The sequence below is a fragment of the Chaetomium strumarium genome (assembly GCF_033439665.1).
Source record: "Chaetomium strumarium strain CBS 333.67 chromosome Unknown B0T15scaffold_2, whole genome shotgun sequence".
Taxonomy (NCBI): domain Eukaryota; kingdom Fungi; phylum Ascomycota; class Sordariomycetes; order Sordariales; family Chaetomiaceae; genus Chaetomium; species Chaetomium strumarium.
The window spans coordinates 2298390-2318081 of NW_026944430.1; the positions used below are offsets into that span (position 1 = coordinate 2298390).

At 55.3% G+C, this 19692-nt stretch overlaps 6 protein-coding genes across 6 annotated transcripts; 3 read left to right on the top strand and 3 right to left on the bottom strand.

Moving 5' to 3' along the window:
* Positions 1–68: 68 nt before the first annotated feature.
* B0T15DRAFT_524359 (kinase-like domain-containing protein) lies at positions 69–1644 on the bottom strand. The gene has a single exon (XM_062868759.1). The coding sequence runs from the start codon at positions 1349–1351 to the stop codon at positions 458–460; it is 894 nt and encodes a 297-aa protein (XP_062724182.1). The 5' UTR covers positions 1352–1644; the 3' UTR covers positions 69–457.
* Positions 1645–3450: 1806 nt separating this feature from the next.
* On the top strand, positions 3451–7154 carry B0T15DRAFT_524361 (Endonuclease/exonuclease/phosphatase). Its single transcript, XM_062868760.1, has one exon. It carries the CDS (start codon positions 3650–3652, stop codon positions 6791–6793), a length of 3144 nt encoding a protein of 1047 aa, XP_062724183.1. The 5' UTR covers positions 3451–3649; the 3' UTR covers positions 6794–7154.
* A 469-nt stretch (positions 7155–7623) lies between these two features.
* On the top strand, positions 7624–9848 carry B0T15DRAFT_550458 (beta-lactamase/transpeptidase-like protein; the record flags this gene model as incomplete). Its single annotated transcript, XM_062870251.1, has 4 exons — positions 7624–8140; positions 8243–8627; positions 8685–8863; positions 8977–9848. 4 exons carry the CDS (start codon positions 7624–7626, stop codon positions 9846–9848), a joined length of 1953 nt encoding a protein of 650 aa, XP_062724184.1.
* An 88-nt stretch (positions 9849–9936) lies between these two features.
* On the bottom strand, positions 9937–11334 carry B0T15DRAFT_375616 (uncharacterized protein; the record flags this gene model as incomplete). Its single annotated transcript, XM_062864225.1, has 1 exon — positions 9937–11334. A coding segment is annotated over one exon (1398 nt), but the record flags the coding sequence as incomplete, so codon positions are not given.
* A 1483-nt stretch (positions 11335–12817) lies between these two features.
* On the bottom strand, positions 12818–14642 carry B0T15DRAFT_508876 (uncharacterized protein; the record flags this gene model as incomplete). Its single annotated transcript, XM_062867752.1, has 6 exons — positions 12818–12901; positions 13158–13319; positions 13488–13510; positions 13708–13860; positions 13914–14234; positions 14573–14642. The coding sequence occupies 6 exons, from the start codon at positions 14640–14642 to the stop codon at positions 12818–12820; spliced, it is 813 nt and encodes a 270-aa protein (XP_062724186.1).
* Positions 14643–16392: 1750 nt separating this feature from the next.
* On the top strand, positions 16393–18998 carry B0T15DRAFT_392453 (uncharacterized protein; the record flags this gene model as incomplete). The annotated part of the gene is made up of 4 exons (XM_062864631.1): positions 16393–16573; positions 16625–18106; positions 18188–18274; positions 18331–18998. 4 exons carry the CDS (start codon positions 16393–16395, stop codon positions 18996–18998), a joined length of 2418 nt encoding a protein of 805 aa, XP_062724187.1.
* Between the last annotated feature and the right edge of the window lie 694 nt (positions 18999–19692).

A 19692-nucleotide genomic window follows, 5' to 3' on the forward strand; every position in this document is an offset into this window, starting at 1 on the left:
CTTAGGGCGGTCGACCGATGTGCTGCGGACGCTGTAGGATGGGTTGGATGAGGAGGAGAAGGCTTATGGTGGTGGTGGTAGTGGTAGTGGTGTTTAAGATCGAGAGGAGAGAAAGCGGTCGAATCTAGTTGACGTCACGAACGGGGCTTGCTTTGTTCTGGTGTAGCCTATAGGGCACCTTAGTAGCTACCTACGTAACTGGTTCGCTCTTGACTGCACTGAGGTCCTCAACCCTAGGGATCCAACGCTCCGCATCAAAAGACCGGATCATACGCTTTACTTGGACTTCCTAGCAGAGGGCAGGTTCAGACTTGTGTCGGGGATGGGAACCGGGAACCGGGCAGAGACAAGAAAAGACATTGCTATGTTGATCTCGGTATCTAGGTAGGGAACAACTAAAGCGCGAGACAAGAAAGATAAAGCGGACGAGAAACAATAGCAACAACCTGCCCCCATCCTAGTCCTCCCTGTTCTGGTTGACTGCGAACAAGGCGGGGTGCGTTTCAAAGGTGCGATCTTTGTCCCACCACTCGCGCAGGCGTTGGAGGGCGAACTCATCGTGCTTCTTGTGCGAGATTCCCCACTCCTTGTCGTCCTCGTCACTGAATCCGGCGGTGCCGAATGTCATGAGGCGTTCGCCAAACGGCGCGCACGAGTCAAAGTCGATCAGCACGGGCATGCAGGAGCCGTCGTCGGCCTCGCGGAGCATGATGTTGGCAGGGCTGATGTCGTTGTGCGCCAGGCCCAGCGAGTGCAGGAACTTGATGGCCGACTCGACGCCCGCCAGGAAAGCCTCCTTGTCGAGATCCTCGAACTTGGTTCTAGACTCGTCGTTATCATCGTCGTCCCCGACGGACATCTTGTAGGCGCACATGTCCAACGTACGCCCCAGTTTCTCCAGCGCAATCCCCGTGATGCGGCCGCGGTGGACCTTGCAGCCGTAATAGCGAACGATGTAGGGATGCGGTGTCTTGGAGATCTCCTCCATGATGAGGGCCTCCATGAGCATTTGTTGCTTGGCGCCGCAATCGTCCGGTTCGTCGACCTTGTATCGCCTCAGGCCTGAGCGCTTGACGTAGACAGCGCCGTCATCCAGCTTGTCGGGGGCAGTGGTAATATGGGCGTTCTGGGGAAGCTCAGGGTAAATGGAGTCGTCGTCGATGCGTTCGAGCCCGTCGACGAACTCCTCGAGCATAATGTCGCACTGGCGCTTCTTAGAGGATCCGAAATAGGCTTCATCATTCGACGTGAAGTGGTACCAATCAACGTGCTGGTTGCCATCCCCATTACAACACATAGCTATCTCCAGCTGGCGCATATCCGTGATGCTTGGGTGCTTGTTACCAGCCATGGTCTGTCTTTGAACTCGGCTCCGGTACTCTGAGATAGGACGGGCAGAGACAGAGGCAGATATCCAACGCAAGGTAGACGGTGGGAGGAGGATGAAGGAGAAGAGGGAGGGCCTGTATTGGAAGATGTCTCTGCGCACCGAGCAGCGAAGGTGATGCAGCGTTTGAGAGAGACAAGAACTTGGGCAGAAAGGGGAAGCGGAGTTTGGAGACGAATTTAACTGCCCTGGGTACACGGGGGATGATGCTCAGCTCTCAGAAAATCAAAGCAAACAAAGCCGTGGTGACATTTCCGGATCCGGGTGGCATGATGTCTCACTTGTGGGGGCGGGAGGCTATATGACCCCCAGCCCGCTTCTGGAGCCAATCGGCAAAGACAGTGGCTGTCCTCTGCCAACGGGCACCAAAACATTGACGACTGATGTACGGATACGGAGCCAAGAGATATGCACGTGTAGATATGGAAATGTGACATGAGGATCCCAGTCACAATGACCGCCTGAGGACAGGCCCGTCGTCTCAGGTTCCACTGTTGTGATGTCTCACAGTCTGAGCATCTCCATGCCTCGCCTCAGGGGAATCACTTGGACACTCAGCGGGGAGATACAAAGAACGCCACACTGAGCGGTGAACCGCAGACCGCGGTCTCCGCCACAGCCATGCCGCCAAACAGAGGACATTGGTGGTCGGCGAGCGACCTCTGGCCCATGAGAAACAACTGGGATGGACTCATGGAGAGCGCTTCCGCGAGCTTGTCGCGGGTCTTGTCTGGTTGGATCGTGCGCAAAGATGAACAGATAAATGGAAACGGCAGCCCCGGGCTTCGCCGGTGTTGAGAGTTTCCCTCATGAAGACAAACATTCTGGCACTCTCTCCAGTCCACCTTGACCTCCCCACAGCGACCAAGCAGCCCAACGCTTCTCGGCAAAACACCAACTCTCATCTTCAAGAACACAAGACAACATCCGCAATCATGCAGGTAACCCTAGCTATCTCGGGAACTCGCCCGCCTTCCCGACTTATCCGTCGCAACCTTCCTCAGTTGGACAGTGCTAACGCGGTAGCCTACCATGCTCTAGGTGCAAGCTTACAATCGTGACCAAGTTCGAGGTCCACCCGGATGGAAGCCGGACGGCCGAGGTATCCAAGAAGGCCTACAACTGCGGGCGGACCACATGCCCGTACTCGGTCAACTACAACCCCCTTGCCAGAAAGACGCAGCAGGTCGAGGATACGAAGGAGCCCGAGAGCAAGACCACGGCTGGGAGGGAAAGGGGACCACCGCTTGATGCTGTTCCGTGCTATGTCATCGACGGCGGGTCCCAGTATCTAAAACGGGCCGGAAATGGGGTAGGAGATGGGGTGCGACAACGGAGGCGACATCCAAGGCACCACCTGGGCACACACAAATCTTCGGTTGGGGGTGGCGGAGCTCGGAGCATGTTGTATGCTGAAGAAAACGTGATGGCTGACTCGGTTGAGGGGCTCAGGTCGTTTGGGAGTAAAAGGAAATGGCCTACGGCACGTGGGATGCTGAGGCATATATGAGGCGTCCTGGTGGTCAAGTGCGTCTGAGCACCTCCGGCTGGTTCTGTGTACTTTTGCCACACAGTAGGTACTTGTACCTACGGTATCTAAGGTAATTACCCTCTTTAACTCATCCGATACCTTAACTCGGCAGGACATACCTGGTATGAAACCCTGAGTATCCGTCATAACCAAAAGATGTTGCGTCACCACTTCCATACGTATTTAATGCACCACCATTTGACGAAACTACGTCGACTCGACGCTGCTAGTGCTACCTTGTCCTTGTGCTCTATCGAAGCTACTTCACATCTCATGAATGAGATGTTTTCCCTGTCTGCTTTCTGGCTTTTGTTGCCCAGATTATGCATCATACATATACTCGTGTAGTCATGCATATAGGCACCGTACCTACTCTGTGTTCGCCACACTGACACAGTATGGTAGGGACCGTAGCACCGTAGGTAGGGCTGAGCGGCTGGTGTGGGTCTGCCAGCCCATGCACCCCACATAGAGCCTGCATTGCCCCGCAGCAAGACCCACATGGCGGGACGAGTGCAGATGACGTGTTTGACGAGTTTCATCTCCCCAGGACTTTGGATTCGCGTCGCCGACATTTGCACCGTCGCCACAGCTGCCCTCGATGACATCGTGCCGCGGTGCTGTGTTAGCGGAGCGCAAGTCCGCACGAACGTTGCCCCATGCACTGGCCGCCCCGCCCGCCGCTTGAGCCACCGATAGCGATAGCCTCGAATTTCCCTTAAATCGCCGTCATGGCAACGCCCGAGACGCCTGCCGACACATCCATTGCTGATGCCGTCAACGTGTCGACAAGCCTTCACTCCCTCCAGAAGTCCGTGTACGCCCGTCGCTCCGAATACACCCGCCGACATCGCACACGCATCAAAGTCGGGACCTGGAATGTCGCCGCATGCCGTGGAACGGATAAGGATCTTGCTAGGTGGTTCGTCGACGGGGAGGGCCTGGACGTGGCGCTCGGCCCCTCACGGCCTTCTACCGACGGGCGACAGGTCGGTTTGTCGGGTCCGGAAGCGTCCGTTCACCTCGCGGGGAGTGACCAGATCGGACTTTACGTTCTCGGGCTTCAAGAAGTCAGTGTCCTCTCGGCTCCCGGGCAGTACATGACATGGATCTACGCTGCGGATACCACGACAGTCGACCGCTGGAAGGCGGCCATGGAGGCGGCTCTACCTGAAGGCTACCAACTTGTTGCCGCAGAGCAGTTGGCGGGGATGCTGTTGCTGGCCTATGCTTCCCCCGAGGTCGCTCCCACTGTCAGCAACATCAGCACTACTACCGTCGCGACTGGTGCCCTGGGTTACCTTGGAAACAAGGGCGCCGTTTGTGCCCGCATGATTCTGGGCGAGACCACTCAATTGGTGTTTGTCAACTGTCACCTCGCGAGCGGAGTCGAGGAGTACAATCTCGAGCGTCGGATAAACCAGGCCCAGCAGATTGTGACTCAAGCTCGCTTTGACCCAGTCTGCATTGCCGGAGTCGTCGATGACGAGAAGAGTAAGATCGGCGACGAGGACTTTGCTTTTTGGTTTGGCGACCTAAACTTCCGTCTCGATCGTCTGCCTGGTGACGACATCCGGCGACTGTTAATGCTCCACACACGGGGCGAGTACGACCTATCTAAGAGAAAACTACGCCGCGAGAGCTCACTTGATGGTGAGCCCATTGTCGTCCACAGGCTTTCGGACAGCAGTGACGAGGTGGTAGACCAGGATCCCGACGATCAATCCCAGGAGAATCTACCAGACAAGGCTGAAGACGCGGATGACGAGTCGGTCGAGCTTCCGGACCCCGACGAGTTCCCTCCCGACCCGCACGAAGATCCGGCATCTCTTCAATCCACGCTCGACTCGCTGCTTCCCCATGATCAGCTTCGACGTTTGATCAAAGAGCGTAGGGTGTTCCACGAGGGTTGGAAGGAGGGCCCCATCACCTTTCTGCCAACCTACAAGTATGACGTCGGCACCGTGGCTCTCTTCGATTCCAGCGAGAAGCGTAGGCCACCTAGCTGGTGCGACCGGATCCTCTACCGCACACGCAGAGACATGGAGGAGTACGAACGGAAGATCAGAGAGGAGGAAGAGGCGCGCAAGAAGGACGAGGAGATGAAGGCTCGTGGCATGGAAGAAGCAAGTGATGATGACCAGGTTCTGTTTTCATACGATCCCGAGAACGACGGAGATGAACATCCGAGCTCTGCTGGTTTGGAGTACGATGCATATGATGAGGCGGAAGACGACGGCAGCGGGCAGATGCCCGAACACAGCAGCCAGAACGGTACTAGTATACACCTGGACCTTTATACCTCTCACCAGCGTATAACGTCGTCAGACCACAAGCCGGTCAGCTCTATTTTCACACTTGATTACGACGCTGTTGTGCCGGAGTTGAAATCAAAGGTGCATGCCGAAGTCGCACGAGAGCTGGATCGAGCCGAGAACGAGGGTCGTCCCGCCATAACCATCGCGGTAGACCACGATAGCCCACACGTGGCTGACAACGGCTCAGACTCCTCGCCTCACGTCGACTTTGGCGAGATAGGGTTCTTGGAGAAACACACACTGTCACTCACCCTGGCAAATACTGGCCGGGTCCCTGCGACTCTGTCCTTCGTTGAGACACCGACAGCCGGGGGCTTCGGGGACAAGGATGCCGCTCGGACGCAATGGCTGACGCCCTCCTTTGTGCACTCAGAGCCCGCACATGATCAATCAGACCCGGTAGACCTCGGCAGTGAGGTCACACTTGAACCGGGAGAGACGGTCAATGCCGTGCTCGATGCTCTGATTGACGATGTCTTGCATGCTCGGATGCTCAACGAGGGTCAAACACCCCTAGAGCAGGTCCTCATTCTCCGGGTTGCGGACGGCCGCGATCACTTCATCCCGGTTCGAGCGTCCTGGAAGCCCACCTGTATTGGCCGTTCGGTCTCGGAGCTTACGGCAGTCCCCGATGGCGGCATCCGAGCATTTGCCAAGTCCCTTGCAGAAAAGAGAAACGGAGCCAATACGGCTCCGTCCGACCTCCCTACCCGCCAACCAGTGACTAAAGAGATGTTTAAGCTTGCCGAGGCGGTCGAGGCCCTGACGCAGCGTGTGCTAGCCGACGCCCAGATGCTTGAAGACTGCGCTGTCCCATCCGACCCCGGCTGGCCCTTCGACGAGGCTACCTGCAAGTCGACTGACGTCAACACCAGAGTCAATCACATCGCCACCATCATCGACGCTCTCGACCGAGACGAGCCTATCTCCTCGGCCTTCGAGCCCGAGACACCGTCCATTGAGCGCCTCGAAGCGGTATCTCAAACCCTGCTCCTTTTCCTCCGCGGCCTTACGGATGGGATCATCACCGCCGCGCTCTGGCAGTGTATCGAAGAGGCAGCACCTTCCCTCCCGTCGCTGGCCAACCCAAATACTACGGCTGAAGACGACTCCGCCCTCGAGAACGACCGCACTACAGTCCTCGAGATCCTCCATTCCAACCTCTGGCACAGCGTCTGCTTCGAGTTTCTGACTACCACTCTGGCAAGGGCGATATCAGAGCTCTCTCCCCTGTCGAAGGCCGAGTGGGAACTTATCAGGAATGGTGGCGCCTCCATCTCGTCGTCGTCATCCTCTTCATCGTCCTCCGCCCCCGCCCCTGCTAGGGGGTTGGGGTTTATCTTTGGCAGAAGGAACACCAATACCGCAAATCAGCCTCTGGCTGAGGCGACCGCGGCATTGGAGAAGAGACGGGCGAGGGAGAGGAGGGTGGCGGAAGTCTTTGGGCCGATTGTGTGTCGTGGAGGTGGGGAGGTGGGGAGGGAGAGGGAAAGGAGAGCTGTGGAGGAGAGGAAGAAGGCGTTGGTGAGTTTGTTCCTGGGGCGGCCTGGTGGGTAAGGTGAATAGAACTCGGAGACGTCGTCTGCGTGCTTGTTGTATGACCTGTCTGAGTAGGAGTTACGGCATGGTTGTTGGGATCGGACCAATGGATGGCTAGTCATATCCTGGAGACCAGTATGTTGGCGTTACCAGAAGAAGGCATTACTGTAGTTTACGTCTATCTGTTTACATAGGAGCACTCGGCCTCGGATGCTCTTCAACGAAGGCCAATTCTCTCCGAGCGATATCGACCAGCTGGAACCCCTATAATCCAGTTGGTGCATGAGCTCGCACAGATGTAAAGGTGTCTCTGTCCTGACTACTACTAGTAGTCGCCCTCCTCACTACCTAGTCTGGCAGGTTATGTCGAGTGGCTCGCTGCTCTATCCGTTGCTCTAGCCGTGATGCTCTATTATTTTTATTTTTAACATCTTCCTGTCGGCTAAATTTGACGTCCTTGGTCCCGGGAGAGTGACCTCGCCAAAGAGGGTTGGCGAAACCTGGTTGCAGCCTCTCCCGAAACCAGCAGCCTGGTATAATAAGTCTAGACCGCTTGGAATCCCCGGTTGAAGTGCGCTCCCGGTACGTTGTGACCATTCGGTGGTTATCCTGATATTGGACAACATCCGTGATCGTTAGCCGTAACGTGGGACACTGTAAACATGCACATACAAGGCGGACCCGACTCTCCGTGAGTGCCTCCGTAACACGTGTGGATGCAGTAATACAAGTCCTTGCCCTCCCCTTGGCGTACATCGTGATATGACTGTAGTCGCCCAGACCTACTTTGCTCTGGCTCTTGGTTCAGTCTATCCATCCGCGCATTCGCGCCCCAAGCCTGGCAAGCCATGCGAAGTCTCCTCTTCTCATTGGGGGCTTTGGTCCCCTTTGTCGCCTCCCCTTCCGAAGCCAAGGAAAACTGTCCGCTCTATGGCCCGTTGTTTCCGCGTCCCACGAACCTTATTCAGGACGCCACCATCAAAGCAGTGGCGTCAACGCTCGACAATGTCTTCGTCGAGCACATCGACAACGACACTAGCACGGGCTCGGAGAGGTACTCGTACGCCGTCGAGGTCTTCACGGGAAGTGAGGATAAGCCGCTGTGGGCACACTACTGGACGGCCCCGAGTCTGAAGAACTTCAACTCCACCGGAGTGTCCAAGGTGGATGGCAATACCGTCTTCCGTATCGGTAGCGTCACCAAGATCTTCACCGTGCTCACCTTCTTGGCGACGGTGGGCGACGGAATCTGGAATGATCCTATCACCAAGCACCTGCCCGAGATTGAAGAGATCAGCCGCAACGCATCTGGGAACCCCATACTCACCACTGATTGGGAGTCCATCACAGTCGGCTCTCTAGCGAGTCAGACATCCGGTTTAATACGGGACTGTAAGGGGATCCACCCCCCCCCCCCCCCCGCTGCTACGTATACGTTACTGCCGCTAATAATCAGCTCTAACAAAGATGCCCTGCTCGGCGAGCTCAGCTACCAGATCAATCTGACCAACCTCTACGACATGGGCTTCCCACCCCTGAACGCGTCGGAGTACCCTCCGTGCGGAACGTGGCCCACGTGTGACAGGAAACAGCTGTTTGCAGGCCTGGCGAAGCTCCCGCCATCGTTCCCACCGTTCGTGACCGCGACATACTCCGACATTGGCTTCGTGCTGCTCTCATACGTGGCCGAGCGCATCACCGGGAAAGACTTCAAGACGCTTGTCAGGGAGACGGTTCTGGAACCCCTGAGCCTGAAGCACACGTTTGTAGAGGTGCCGGAGGATTCTCTGGGTATCATCCCCGGGACTAGTCGTTCAAAGTCCTGGGGTTTTCAGCTGGCAGAGGAATCGGCGTGGGTCCAGTCTCGCTGCCTATTATTTCTTGGATCCCGGCTGACAGAAATGTGTAGGACCGGAAACATGTATTCCTCTTCGGGGGATATGGCCTCCCTCGGCCGGGCCATCCTGCGGTCGACGCTCCTCAAGCCAGCCATGACCCGCCGCTGGCTGAAGCCGTCGTCATTCAGTTCAGACCCAAAGGCATTGGTTGGCATGCCGTGGGGCATCAGACGGATTCAGCTGGCAAAGAGTATGTTTTACCGTTCCCCCCTATCGCGTTAATGAGGGTGGGGAAAAAAAACCAGAAAAGAAAAAGAAAATAGGAATGCAGTAATTCTCAGTCGCTAACACAATCCCCTGCAGACCAGACGTACCAATTCGTCCACACCTTCAACAAAGTCGGCAGCCTGGGCGCCTACAGCTCCCTCCTCGCCATCATCCCCGAGCTGGACATCGGCTTCAGCGTCCTTGCCGCGGGCGACGCCCCCGCGGGCCTCACGACCGCCATCGCCGAGACGCTCGCCGACACCTACGTGCCCACGCTCTCCTACCTTGCCCGCGCCCAGGCAAACGCCACTTTCGCAGGCCACTATCGCCATGCGAGCCTGCTGTCCAACAACTCAACGTCCGTCCCACAGCAGCCGCCCTTCGCCAACACCACCACCACTACTACTACCCCTCCTCCTTATTCCAACGGCAGCAGCAGCAGCAGCACATCACCACCACCACTCCCCTTACTGAACTCCTCCCTAACCATCACAATCGACCAAACAGCCCCCGGGCTGGGCGTGACCGGCTGGCTGTCCAACGGCACCGACATGGCACGCCTAGCCGTAGCCATCAACAACAACGTCAGCGCGGCCTACCTCGACCGGCTCTCCCCGAGCGTGCGCCTGTACCCGACCGGTCTGGAAGACCTCCTCGTCGTCACTGATAGTGAGAGTGCTAGCACTAATAATACAGGAGCCAGAGAAGGCAAGAACAAGAAGAAGCGGGTTGCGTTCAAGGCTGTGTTTGAGGACATTGCTCCGGCCGGACTCGAGAAGGAGGAGGAGGGATTGAGTTTTGTGACGGATTGTGCCACCTGGGTTGGGGTCACGGCCGTTGTGTATGCGTCGAAGCCGTTGGATTTGTTTGTGTTTGAGTTTGACATGGATGGGAAGGTGGTTGCCGTGGTTAATGAGGCGCTGAGGGTGCGGTTGGAGAAGGTTGATGATCATGATGTTGATGGTTGAGCGTTGCTCTCACGTTGGGACGGGGTTTGGTGAGAGTTGAGGAGCGGTGCACAGGAGGAACATGAGAAGGAGGGGACAGCTTGCGGATCCAGGCGCGGAGCCGGTGGCGCAGGGTTTTGGAGAGGGTGGATTCAAGGGCGGTTATCTGGGCGCGCAGAGCTGCCGCCTCGGCTGTGAGGTGGGAGTTGGTCGAGCGGAGGGCTTGCGTGTCAGATTGTGATTGTAGCAGTCCTCTTTCGAGACTCCGACGGTCTTCATGGAGGTGTCGAATCTCGGCCTCAGAGGTGGCCAGGTCAGTCTCGAGACGACGAACCTGCTCGAGAGTATCAGCGTTCTCCTGGGCCAGCGCTTCGTTGGCCCGGTTAGCCTTGTTCGCTTCGGCCGCGCGCTTGGCTGCTTCGGCCTCTGCCTCCGATAGCTGTCGCTTCAACTTTTCTTGTGCCTCCACAAGCATCGTGTACTTTGCCTTTGCCTCGTCTAGCAAGCGCTCGGCCTCGGCATTGGCTGCCGATAATCGGGCCTCGAGATCTTGGTTTGCCTCCTCCATTCGCCTCGTCCTGTCCTTCTCCTCCTCCAACTGATGATCACTCCTTGTCTTCGTCTCCGATACCTGATGCTCCAGTCCTTCCATGGCTTCTTCAAGGTCTTTGGTCCTGATCTTCGCTTCCTCCAGCAGGCGCGAGAGAGCAGCCTTCTCCTCAACTACTCTCGCCACACGACGCTTCCAGTTATCCTCCGTCTCCCTGAGCAGCTTCAGAGTGCACATGCGGAACTGCTCACCTAGACGGGTAATCTGGGTCTTTGCCGTCATGCCAAGCAGTTCTCCGAGGCGACTGATCTCGGCGATGGCGGTCTCCCCGACCTGATCCAATTCCGCACGGTGCTCCTCGGCCAGCGCAACCTCCCTGAGTCTGGCCTCCTTGAGTTCCTCCTCCAGAGCCTGTAACCGACTTTGGACGTTGGCATGAGCCGCGGCAAGGTCGCTTTGCAGCTGTACTGCTCTTGCCTCGTTTTCGCGCCTCTCGCTCTCGTTGTGGGAGACATAGACTCTCAGCTTCCCCACCAGATCCGGCTCGTTCACCTGGACACCTAAGATCTCAAGGCACTTCCGCCGCTCGACGAGCAGCTTCTCCAGCTGAGCCTTGTCCCCGACACCGTTTGGCTTTGATAGTAGTTTCTCGTGGTGTGTGACCGCCGTGGCCACGACGGACTTCCAGCGCCTAGTGAGTTGGAGCCATTGATTAGAGTGGAAGCGTTCGCAAAGACAAAGCTGGGCAAGGCTCTCCAGGTCTTGGTTTGTCGCTTTGCTGGGCGGCTGTGCCGCCAGCCGCCTCACCATGGACCGGATGGCGGTCGCATCGTCGCCGCTCTTGGTCCATCGACATCGGGAGTCGTACTTGTTTCTGCCCACACACTGGATTTCAAAATCCCTCTCTGGCTCGGTGATCTGGAGGAGGTTGCCAGGGTCCCAGTGCGTTTCAGTCATCGTCGCGGCATGCGGAAGGTGAAATCGCAGGCTTGGCAGCTCTATACGGAGTTACGGATGGTTAGTGTGAACTGTGAAGCACAACTCCTAGCTCAATCACAGCCGTCCCTTAAGCCACCTTTATTAAGCACTTCAGCTCCCAAGGTGACTCTGGGGGCTGTCTGCACAGCCTGGCCAGCCCGTGCGCCACGGCGCATCCTGAGACGGGTTGGTGCATATAAAGAGGGGTGGATCGACTCCGGTTGAGGCCCACTACAAGGCGCATTTGGGGCGGGGTATTGAGCCATTGATGCAGCGCTTGCAGGGGTCGGAAATGTCTCGCGGGTTGCGGTAGTCTTCGGATACAGGGGGACTATGTCAAAAGTGAGCAGGTCCTACTCCAGGAGCATGATGGCTTTGTCCATATCATGCAGGGAGATGACGCCCGGGTATATACCTTAAGGTACCTTACCTAGCAAGGGCGCACCGGTGAGGGTCACCATGAGGCCCACCATGGTGTGCGCAGCATCCTTCTAGGGGTTCCGGGTTTTTGGGACGCTTGGTGCTGGACATATTCCGTGATGACGAGTCCTTGGTCCTCCAGGGAATCCACTTTGCGATACCCATCACCTCGACTTTAACTTCATTGTCCAGAAACCACCTGCCGAGATTAGATACCATGCTCCGGGAAACGAATTTGCGAGCTAAGTATCATAACGGTGGAAGTCAGGGGCATCTTTGACTGACTTTCCGCATATTATTATCAGGCGGTTAACATAACGGGAGGTTTATTGAAGTGGGCCGGGTGTTGCAAGAGGTCTTTCCCCAAGATTTTAGGCAAGCTCGAGGCAAGGCAACCAACCACGCCCTGGCAACATTAAACCGAACGCAAAAGACAATGCGTCACCACTACCTAACAATTCACCACAGCTAAAACATATACAATGTCAGCACTGCTTTAACCTTACTCAAACCTTACTTAGGGCATCTACGTTTCTATACATTCATTTCAAAACCTACGTATTTGGTCTGCATAATCGTTACTAGATTCCTGTTTCGACACAGTCCAGCTATCCGCTAACGTATTTTATAAGCGAGCTGCGCATACAAGCGAGCTGCGCACTGGTAAGAGTTCTGAAGACATTTAGTCGCAATACTAACAGCTAATTCCGGGCTTAATCCCGGTTGTTAGTGCCACCACTAAATGTCTGTGCAGCTCTTACCAGTGCGCAGCTCGCTTGTATGCGCAGCTCGCTTATAAAATACGTTATGGTTCTTGCGTTCGGTTTAATGTTGCCAGGGCGTGCCAACCTACTCGCTGAGCTGACCCCGCAGTCCTGAAGAAGCATCGTGCTACGCGTATGCACAGGGCAGGGGCACAGGCCCGCCAGTCGATGGAGGCCCAGACCCACTAACTAAGAATGGCAATAACGACCAGAGTTCCGTGCTCCATTTAACACTATACAGTACCGCAGCGCAGCGTGATACAGAACTCGCCTGCAGGTTACGGGCAGAACCAGGCAGTGATGTAGACGAAGGCTTTAGAGTCGAGACGCAAAATCCGACGCTCCACTGTGTAGGTGTCTGTCTGTTGTTAGCCGAGAAGTGAACACGATTTATTGTGTAGAGGGCGAACTTACAGCAGTGTTTGAAGTTTCAATTCTCTTCCGTAGTCTTCAATCCCGTGATCTTCAGGTCCCAGGTATATGCTAGATACGTGTTAGGAACGCGGTAGAGAGCATGTTTCCAAGGTCCGTTAAACCATTCGGGTTGAGATAGGAAGAGCATAAGACTGATTCACGCTTGGAGAGCTCAAGATCCAGAATTGGGCCAAGGCCACTCACGCTCAAGATCTTGGCCACGATGTAGTGAACGCGGAGCAGATGACGATTGGGCATCGGTATTGACTGCCCGAGACTATGTTGCTGAAGGGTAACAACCTCTGGCATGGCTTGCCCATAAAGGCCAAGGGGTTCATAAAACTTATGGCACCGGTACCGGATACCCTACCGGTGTTAGTAACAAACTGCTATATCGGTTCCAGGGCTATCCGGAAAGTGCCAAAGTACTTGTGGATTTCAGGAACCAATGTGATAGCGTTCTCCCTGGTATTGATGGTGCCCGAGGAAATCACTCTGGGACTGAGAATTGGGAATTAGCGGTATAATGCCCACCATATCGTCGCCTTGTTGCGCATCTAGACCACGGGTTAGCTATATATAACAGTTAAGGCAACGGACCACTATACCTGTCGAGAATCCTTCTCATCGAAATCCCTGAGTGCAAATGGAAGGATATGCGCGCATTCTAAGTCGCTGAACGTATGATTTGCACGGGCGCTTTTCGGCATTTTATGAAACCAAGTTGGGTCAAGGATGCCGGTAACGACGCAACGTTGGCCGTCTCTGTTCAAGCAGTCCTCCCTCAACTTCGTTTGCTCGGCCTTCGTGGATACCTCAATGGATGCCATGTCCGCTTCTACTTCAGCAGCGGCGCCGGGGGAAGGAGAAGGTCCGATGCTAGGAGCACCGCCACCGGCTACCCTCACTATATAAGATATCAGTAAGTTGCGCTTGAGCTCTAGGGAAAGAAGGACATACACGCCTTGACAATGGCATCGACGAGGAAATGACGCAAGGCACGCAATTTCCCATGATCTTCTGCATATTCTACAATCTCTCTCGCCAGTACCTCTTGTCCCTTGGTCGGTAAATGATCCAGGAAGGCATTCAAAGGAGCCTTTGTATCATCGCCAAAATGGTCGCGCGCATAATCATCCAAGGTCCGGTGAGCCTTGTCAAGAAGCTCGAAGGCTTGGTCTGGGTCTTCAAAAACCGAAGGTAATAGCGACTCCCATCCGCTGCTGCTGTTGCTGTCATTGCTGGGATGGCTTGAGAGCTCCGGCAAGCCAGCAAGAGGGTCTTTCCAGGAGTGAAAGAAGCGCATGATGTCCTTTTATTTGGCGAAGCGGCGAGAGAATTTGTGGCGAGTCTACCTTTTCTGAGTGCGGAGGTTTGGAAAATGGTATTCTGAGAAAGTGGATGCTCAGACCAGTTGTGGCGTAGGTGAAGTGATTTCGGGAAAGGCAAAGGGGCATTCATTGCCAAGCCAATCAAGCTTCTGCTGTACTGGACCCTCGACCCATTCCTTTTGACTGAGTGACGATTCATCAGCTGAAAGACCTTTCTGCCCACACAGTTGCAAGGGGAACACTCTAAATTTTCCCTGCCCCTCCCTACTGAGGCTTCTGCTCCCTTACGAGTAGGTGTATGGAACTTGAAGACGCAAAGCGATGACCACAGAAAGGCCACTGTAGACAAGCTCGCCATGATTGTACTCACTGTAGGCACGAAGACGAGCTCATCACGGTGCTCTGACTCGGCAGGCTTACTTGGGCGCAGTGATGAAATAGGAAGTCAGCCCTCACATGTTCGAGTTGTAAAGAGACCCCTACTTTGCTCATCAGTTCCTACATAATAAGGTAGCTAGCTACCTGGTGATATCGGCACCGGGATGTCTCAGAATGCGGAGGCCGCAATGAGCTCTGAACTGGCAAGACCGGCCCAGTCGCCCAGCCTTGCAAGGACTCAACCGCGGCAACCTGGAATGCCAGGCAATTTGGACTAGACCCGACACACGCGGGCTATCGGGGAGCGGCCCCGAGATTCATGATATCATCATGGAGGAAAAGCGACCCTGAGCCTCGGCTCAGCGATCGGCCTCACAGACAGCATTGTGTATGTTCGATTCAAAGGGCATCTCCCATCAGCCAATCATTTCAGGTTCCATTGGTTTCCTCATGTGTCATGATGCTCACAGACCACCCGTGAGCACTGAGCAGCGGTCACATCGATGCGGCAAGTCGGCCAATGCGATGCACCATAATCGAGCTCGGTCAGCTGCGGGCAGCCCGCAACCCCAACACTGGGCAGTTGTCATTGGGCAGATCTAGGCCCAAGCTTGTTCGCAAACCGGGTTCCCTCGTTCCAACCACCTACCTACCTACCTTACTTACCTACCTTACTCACCTCGACAGCCTCACCTTGTCAAACCGCTCATTCCTTTTCAATTTTTACCTGCGTGCCTACGGTAACTAGGAAGATTTCTGCAACCACCGCCTTGATCGGGCCTCACTATCTGAACAGGACATCCTGGTCGATGTCCTACTAAGGGCACATCGATTCATCAGTTCTAGCCCTCTGGATTGCCCAGTCATTCGTTCGCCTATGTAGTATGGAATCCACCTAACCTTAACCGATCTCATCACCCGTTTCGCTCCTACTCTTTATTCCCACATTGTCTGGACAACATCAATGACTCTTTGAGACGTTAAACAATTGGCATATCGTTTTCACATCAGCGCGCGTCAAAACCACTTCGTACGTCAGTGTGGCACAGTCACCATCGGACTGTCGCATAAACTGCCTCAGGTTCCATCCCAATCCCCATGACTTCTCTCCGCGCCAAACTCAAGAAGTCCGCTCAAAAGTGGAAATCAATGGCTAAATCATTGAAGCGGCGCATTTCAGGCGTGGATGATCTGTCTTGCAATCTCCAGCAGGCCAAGCAGCCGCGCGTGACCATGGATCATCATCCAGGTAGCAACGCCGTTTGACAACGTCGCATCCCCCACGATTATGATCTCTAACTGGACTCTAGAGTCTCCAGCTCATGGCGAAGCGACGCAAAGTGCGCCGCCCGCGCATTCCCTATCGTCTGCGGCCGCGCCTCGGTCCCCGCCTTCCCCTGAAATCAACAGTGCCGGTACGCCATCACTGTCATCGGACTCATCACCCGCACCCATAAGAGAGTCCCACGCAAATCACCCGGCTTCAGCAGCCGACTGTCTTGGTGAGTTCTCAGTTCACAGCCCTTCCTAACGAACCGAAAGATATGGAGCGCTAGAGCTGGCATTCTCACCGTAACGTAGACTGCGGAACCCCCCCGGGTGGCCCTGCAAACGGGCAACTTGAACTGAGCCCAGACGAACTCAGCCGAGTATTTGGAGGCAATTCGACGGCCTCACAAGACCAGTGTGACGAATACGGACCCGCCACTAAGCGCCCCGGAGCAAGACACATGGACGAATTATTACACCCCGAACGCGTTCGGCAACCGAAGTGTCAGCCCAATGACGAGCAACTGCTTGCAGAGTACCGGGAGAGCCTGCAGTCCCTTCGATGCGTCAACTGCAGTGCCGCCTTCAAACTCACAGACACTGAGCTCATCCAGCGGACAAAGAAGATGTTGGGCAAATCCTGTTTGTCTAGCTGTGCCCATGCCGCTCACACGATCGGAACTGACGGATCAGGCTTCTTGCATCCTTGTCTCCAGTGTCGCAAGTGCAAAGGTTGGTCGTGTGTTGGAGGAGACACGTACCATGCCGGTGCCAACATCCCTGTGCTGAGACACGTGGCATCAGGGAAAGGAATCAAATTTAACTGGTGCTGCGATCGAGGACGTTTGTTTCTAATCTTTTCCATCTTGTGCGGCTTCTCGGCCATCCCCAAGCCTCCACCCGTCAAGAGAGACTTACGGCCCAGGCCGCAATCATCGGGCGCGGTCGCACACTCTGGACTGTCCGAAGAAGAAAGGTCTCCAGCACTTGCCAAGGGCACGGGATACGGCAGCTCGGTTTACGATCAGTTGGCAAACCGCCCCAACCAAGTCCGGCAAGGCGGCACTGACGACGTTGCCCCGGAACTCATGGAGCAGTATTTCCTTGCGCTGTCGTCCCTTTTGCCTTCCCCAACCAAAGTCGCAGCAAGTTCGGCCACAGCCTTTGACTGCCGCTCCCAGCCGCTTATTTCGCAAATGATCCGACGGAGTGCTATGCTGGACCATGCCTCCGAACTTCTCCGCTATGCGGCGATTGAGGAAATCAACACCTGGTGCGGCCCCACCACCGCCGTGCTCGACTTCATGGAGACTATGGGAAGCCATTTCGACTTCATTCCGATCCTCCTCCGTGAGAGAACGATCTTTCCACCAGAAGACCAACTCATCCAAGTCGTCCTTGGGAAGAACGAAACCCAGGGCACTGCTACGAGGACGGTCTACGAAAGCGCACAGTCGCTGGCGGCGATTGTGGAAGAGTTGGGAGTCCCTTGTCGCAAGTTCCTGGAAGGAATTCGCCGATACGCTAAATTAATCGAACAACAGCCCAAACAGGAGCGGGAGTCGGTAGCTCTTGCGACCCAGGTAGCAGTGGCACAGCGGATAAGCGATCTGGCCGATTCCGTTGCATCTCACCGGCTACAAATGAAGAGTATGATGGATGACCAGCTAACCTGCCCGGCGTCGGATTCGTTACGGCGCGGTTGGGCGCTCCACACCAGCGAGCACGTGGTAAACGCAAAAGCCACGCACTCGCAGGCACAAGTCGCCACGGCGCCCCAGGAGAGTGCCATGACGTTTCGCAAATGGCATCGCGAGAATTGCGTCAAGGACCTTCCAGACCATGTCATACTCGAGGGTCATGCCTTTAAGGAGAAAGCAGGGAAGCTGGTGAAATCAAACCACTCGGTTGGCCGGATGAGAAAGCTGGTCGGCCAGATCTCGTCTTTAAGCACGGACCTGCCTGAAGGCATCTATGTTCGGCACGGGGAGAGCCGTCTGGACGTGCTGAGAATATTAATCAGTGGACCAGCGGACACGCCGTATGAGAATGGACTCTTTGAGTTCGACATGTTTTGCGACCAAGAGTTCCCAGAAGAGCCCCCTAGAATGCGCTTCCGAACAACAGGCGGCGGCCAGGCTCACTTCAACCCAAACCTGTACAACAACGGGAAGAGTAGGTATATCCATGACTTGGACTTCATCCAAGCATCTCGGCAAGGATGGATCGTGTTCAACTCGCTAACTTCCTTCATAGTTTGTCTTTCGTTACTCGGAACCTGGACGGGCCAGCCGTGGGAACCCGGTCGTTCGACGATTCTACAGATCCTAGTTTCCATCCAATGTATGCAAAACCGTAAACCCTTGTCGTCTGTCAAAGTCACTAACCGGTATCGCAAGCCATGATCTTCAACTCTCAGCCGTATTACAATGAGCCCGGGTATGAACAGTACCAGAACGATGACCGGTCGAAAAAGTATAATAGAAACGTCGAACAACTGACTGTCCGATATGCTCTCCTCCCCTGGCTGACTCAACGCCTGGCGAACCAACGACGGAGCTCAAAAGCAGATACCTCAACTGCTTCGGGCCCCTCATCGACACCGCAGGTTCAAGGACCGGTACCGGCAAATCTCGACCACGCCAACGTGCCGCCACTCCAGCCCTTAGCCCCCTCCATCTATCCGTACCAGGACACCAACGAAGCTGCGCCGTTGTCAGGAGTAGGGCTGCTGCTTCCTCCTCCTCCAGCAATGATCGAACAGCAATCCGAAACTCCTGAAGAGCCCCATTCTGCACTTTCTGTCATGACGGGGCTGGCGATGCTCCCATGTTGCGCAAGATTTACCCAGGGAGCTCCAGCCCCTCCAAAACATGATGATCCCGTCTGGGGAGACGTTATTCGCAAGCACTTCGAGACCAAGTCGAGCTGGATAATGGAGAGAGTGAGACAGTGGGAAAAGATGGCTGATGAGTACAAGCGCTATCCCGAAGCAAGGTGCGCCGATGCTGGGAGGCTCCAAATTGAGCTCGCGAAACAGCTCAAAGAGCATGGGTTTCGGACCTAGGGACCGGAAAACTTGCAGTACCGGGGCCTTCTTCGGTGGTGAGCTTCATCTAACACTGGGTCCCACGGCAGGCAGAGACATTTTGGTGGCTGGAAAGGTCCCTTGATAGCGAGGGATTACAGCCCAGCCGTAGACCCTACGGTGGCATGAGACTCCCGGACTACTTGGGTCATTACAGCCGCTATGGAATTCATCGAGGCAGTGCAGGCCCAGGGCTTCACTGGGCCAACTACCGTAACAACGCGACTACTATGGAGCTTAAGCGTCAATCCAAGAGTCCCAGGCTTTCAGTCGCTGCGGAGGTCATGGAAGCTAGCTACGGAATGCAACGAACCTGAGCAGGGGACTCAACTGCAAATTCTGTTATTATTTCATTTCCTTATTTGTTGCACACCACCTTCTTTTGGCACATAGATTGACGACATTATGTCGATGTTAGCAGATCTGAATCTTCTTTGACTCCCACAGGACCGGCCAGGAAGGACAGAAGTAGGGAAGTGGCCCTCCATATGAAGGGAACAGCATGAGCCATGTGAAATTTTGAGTTCGTTGAGACTCGACATTGTTGAGTACTTCAGTTTACCTTGCCTAGATACAGTACGTTAGGTTGGTTGGCTAGGCCGGCTGGCTAGTTGGCATCAATGAGAAGCTCATAAGTAAACGCATTTTCCAAAGCCACACCTGTCTCCCCTTA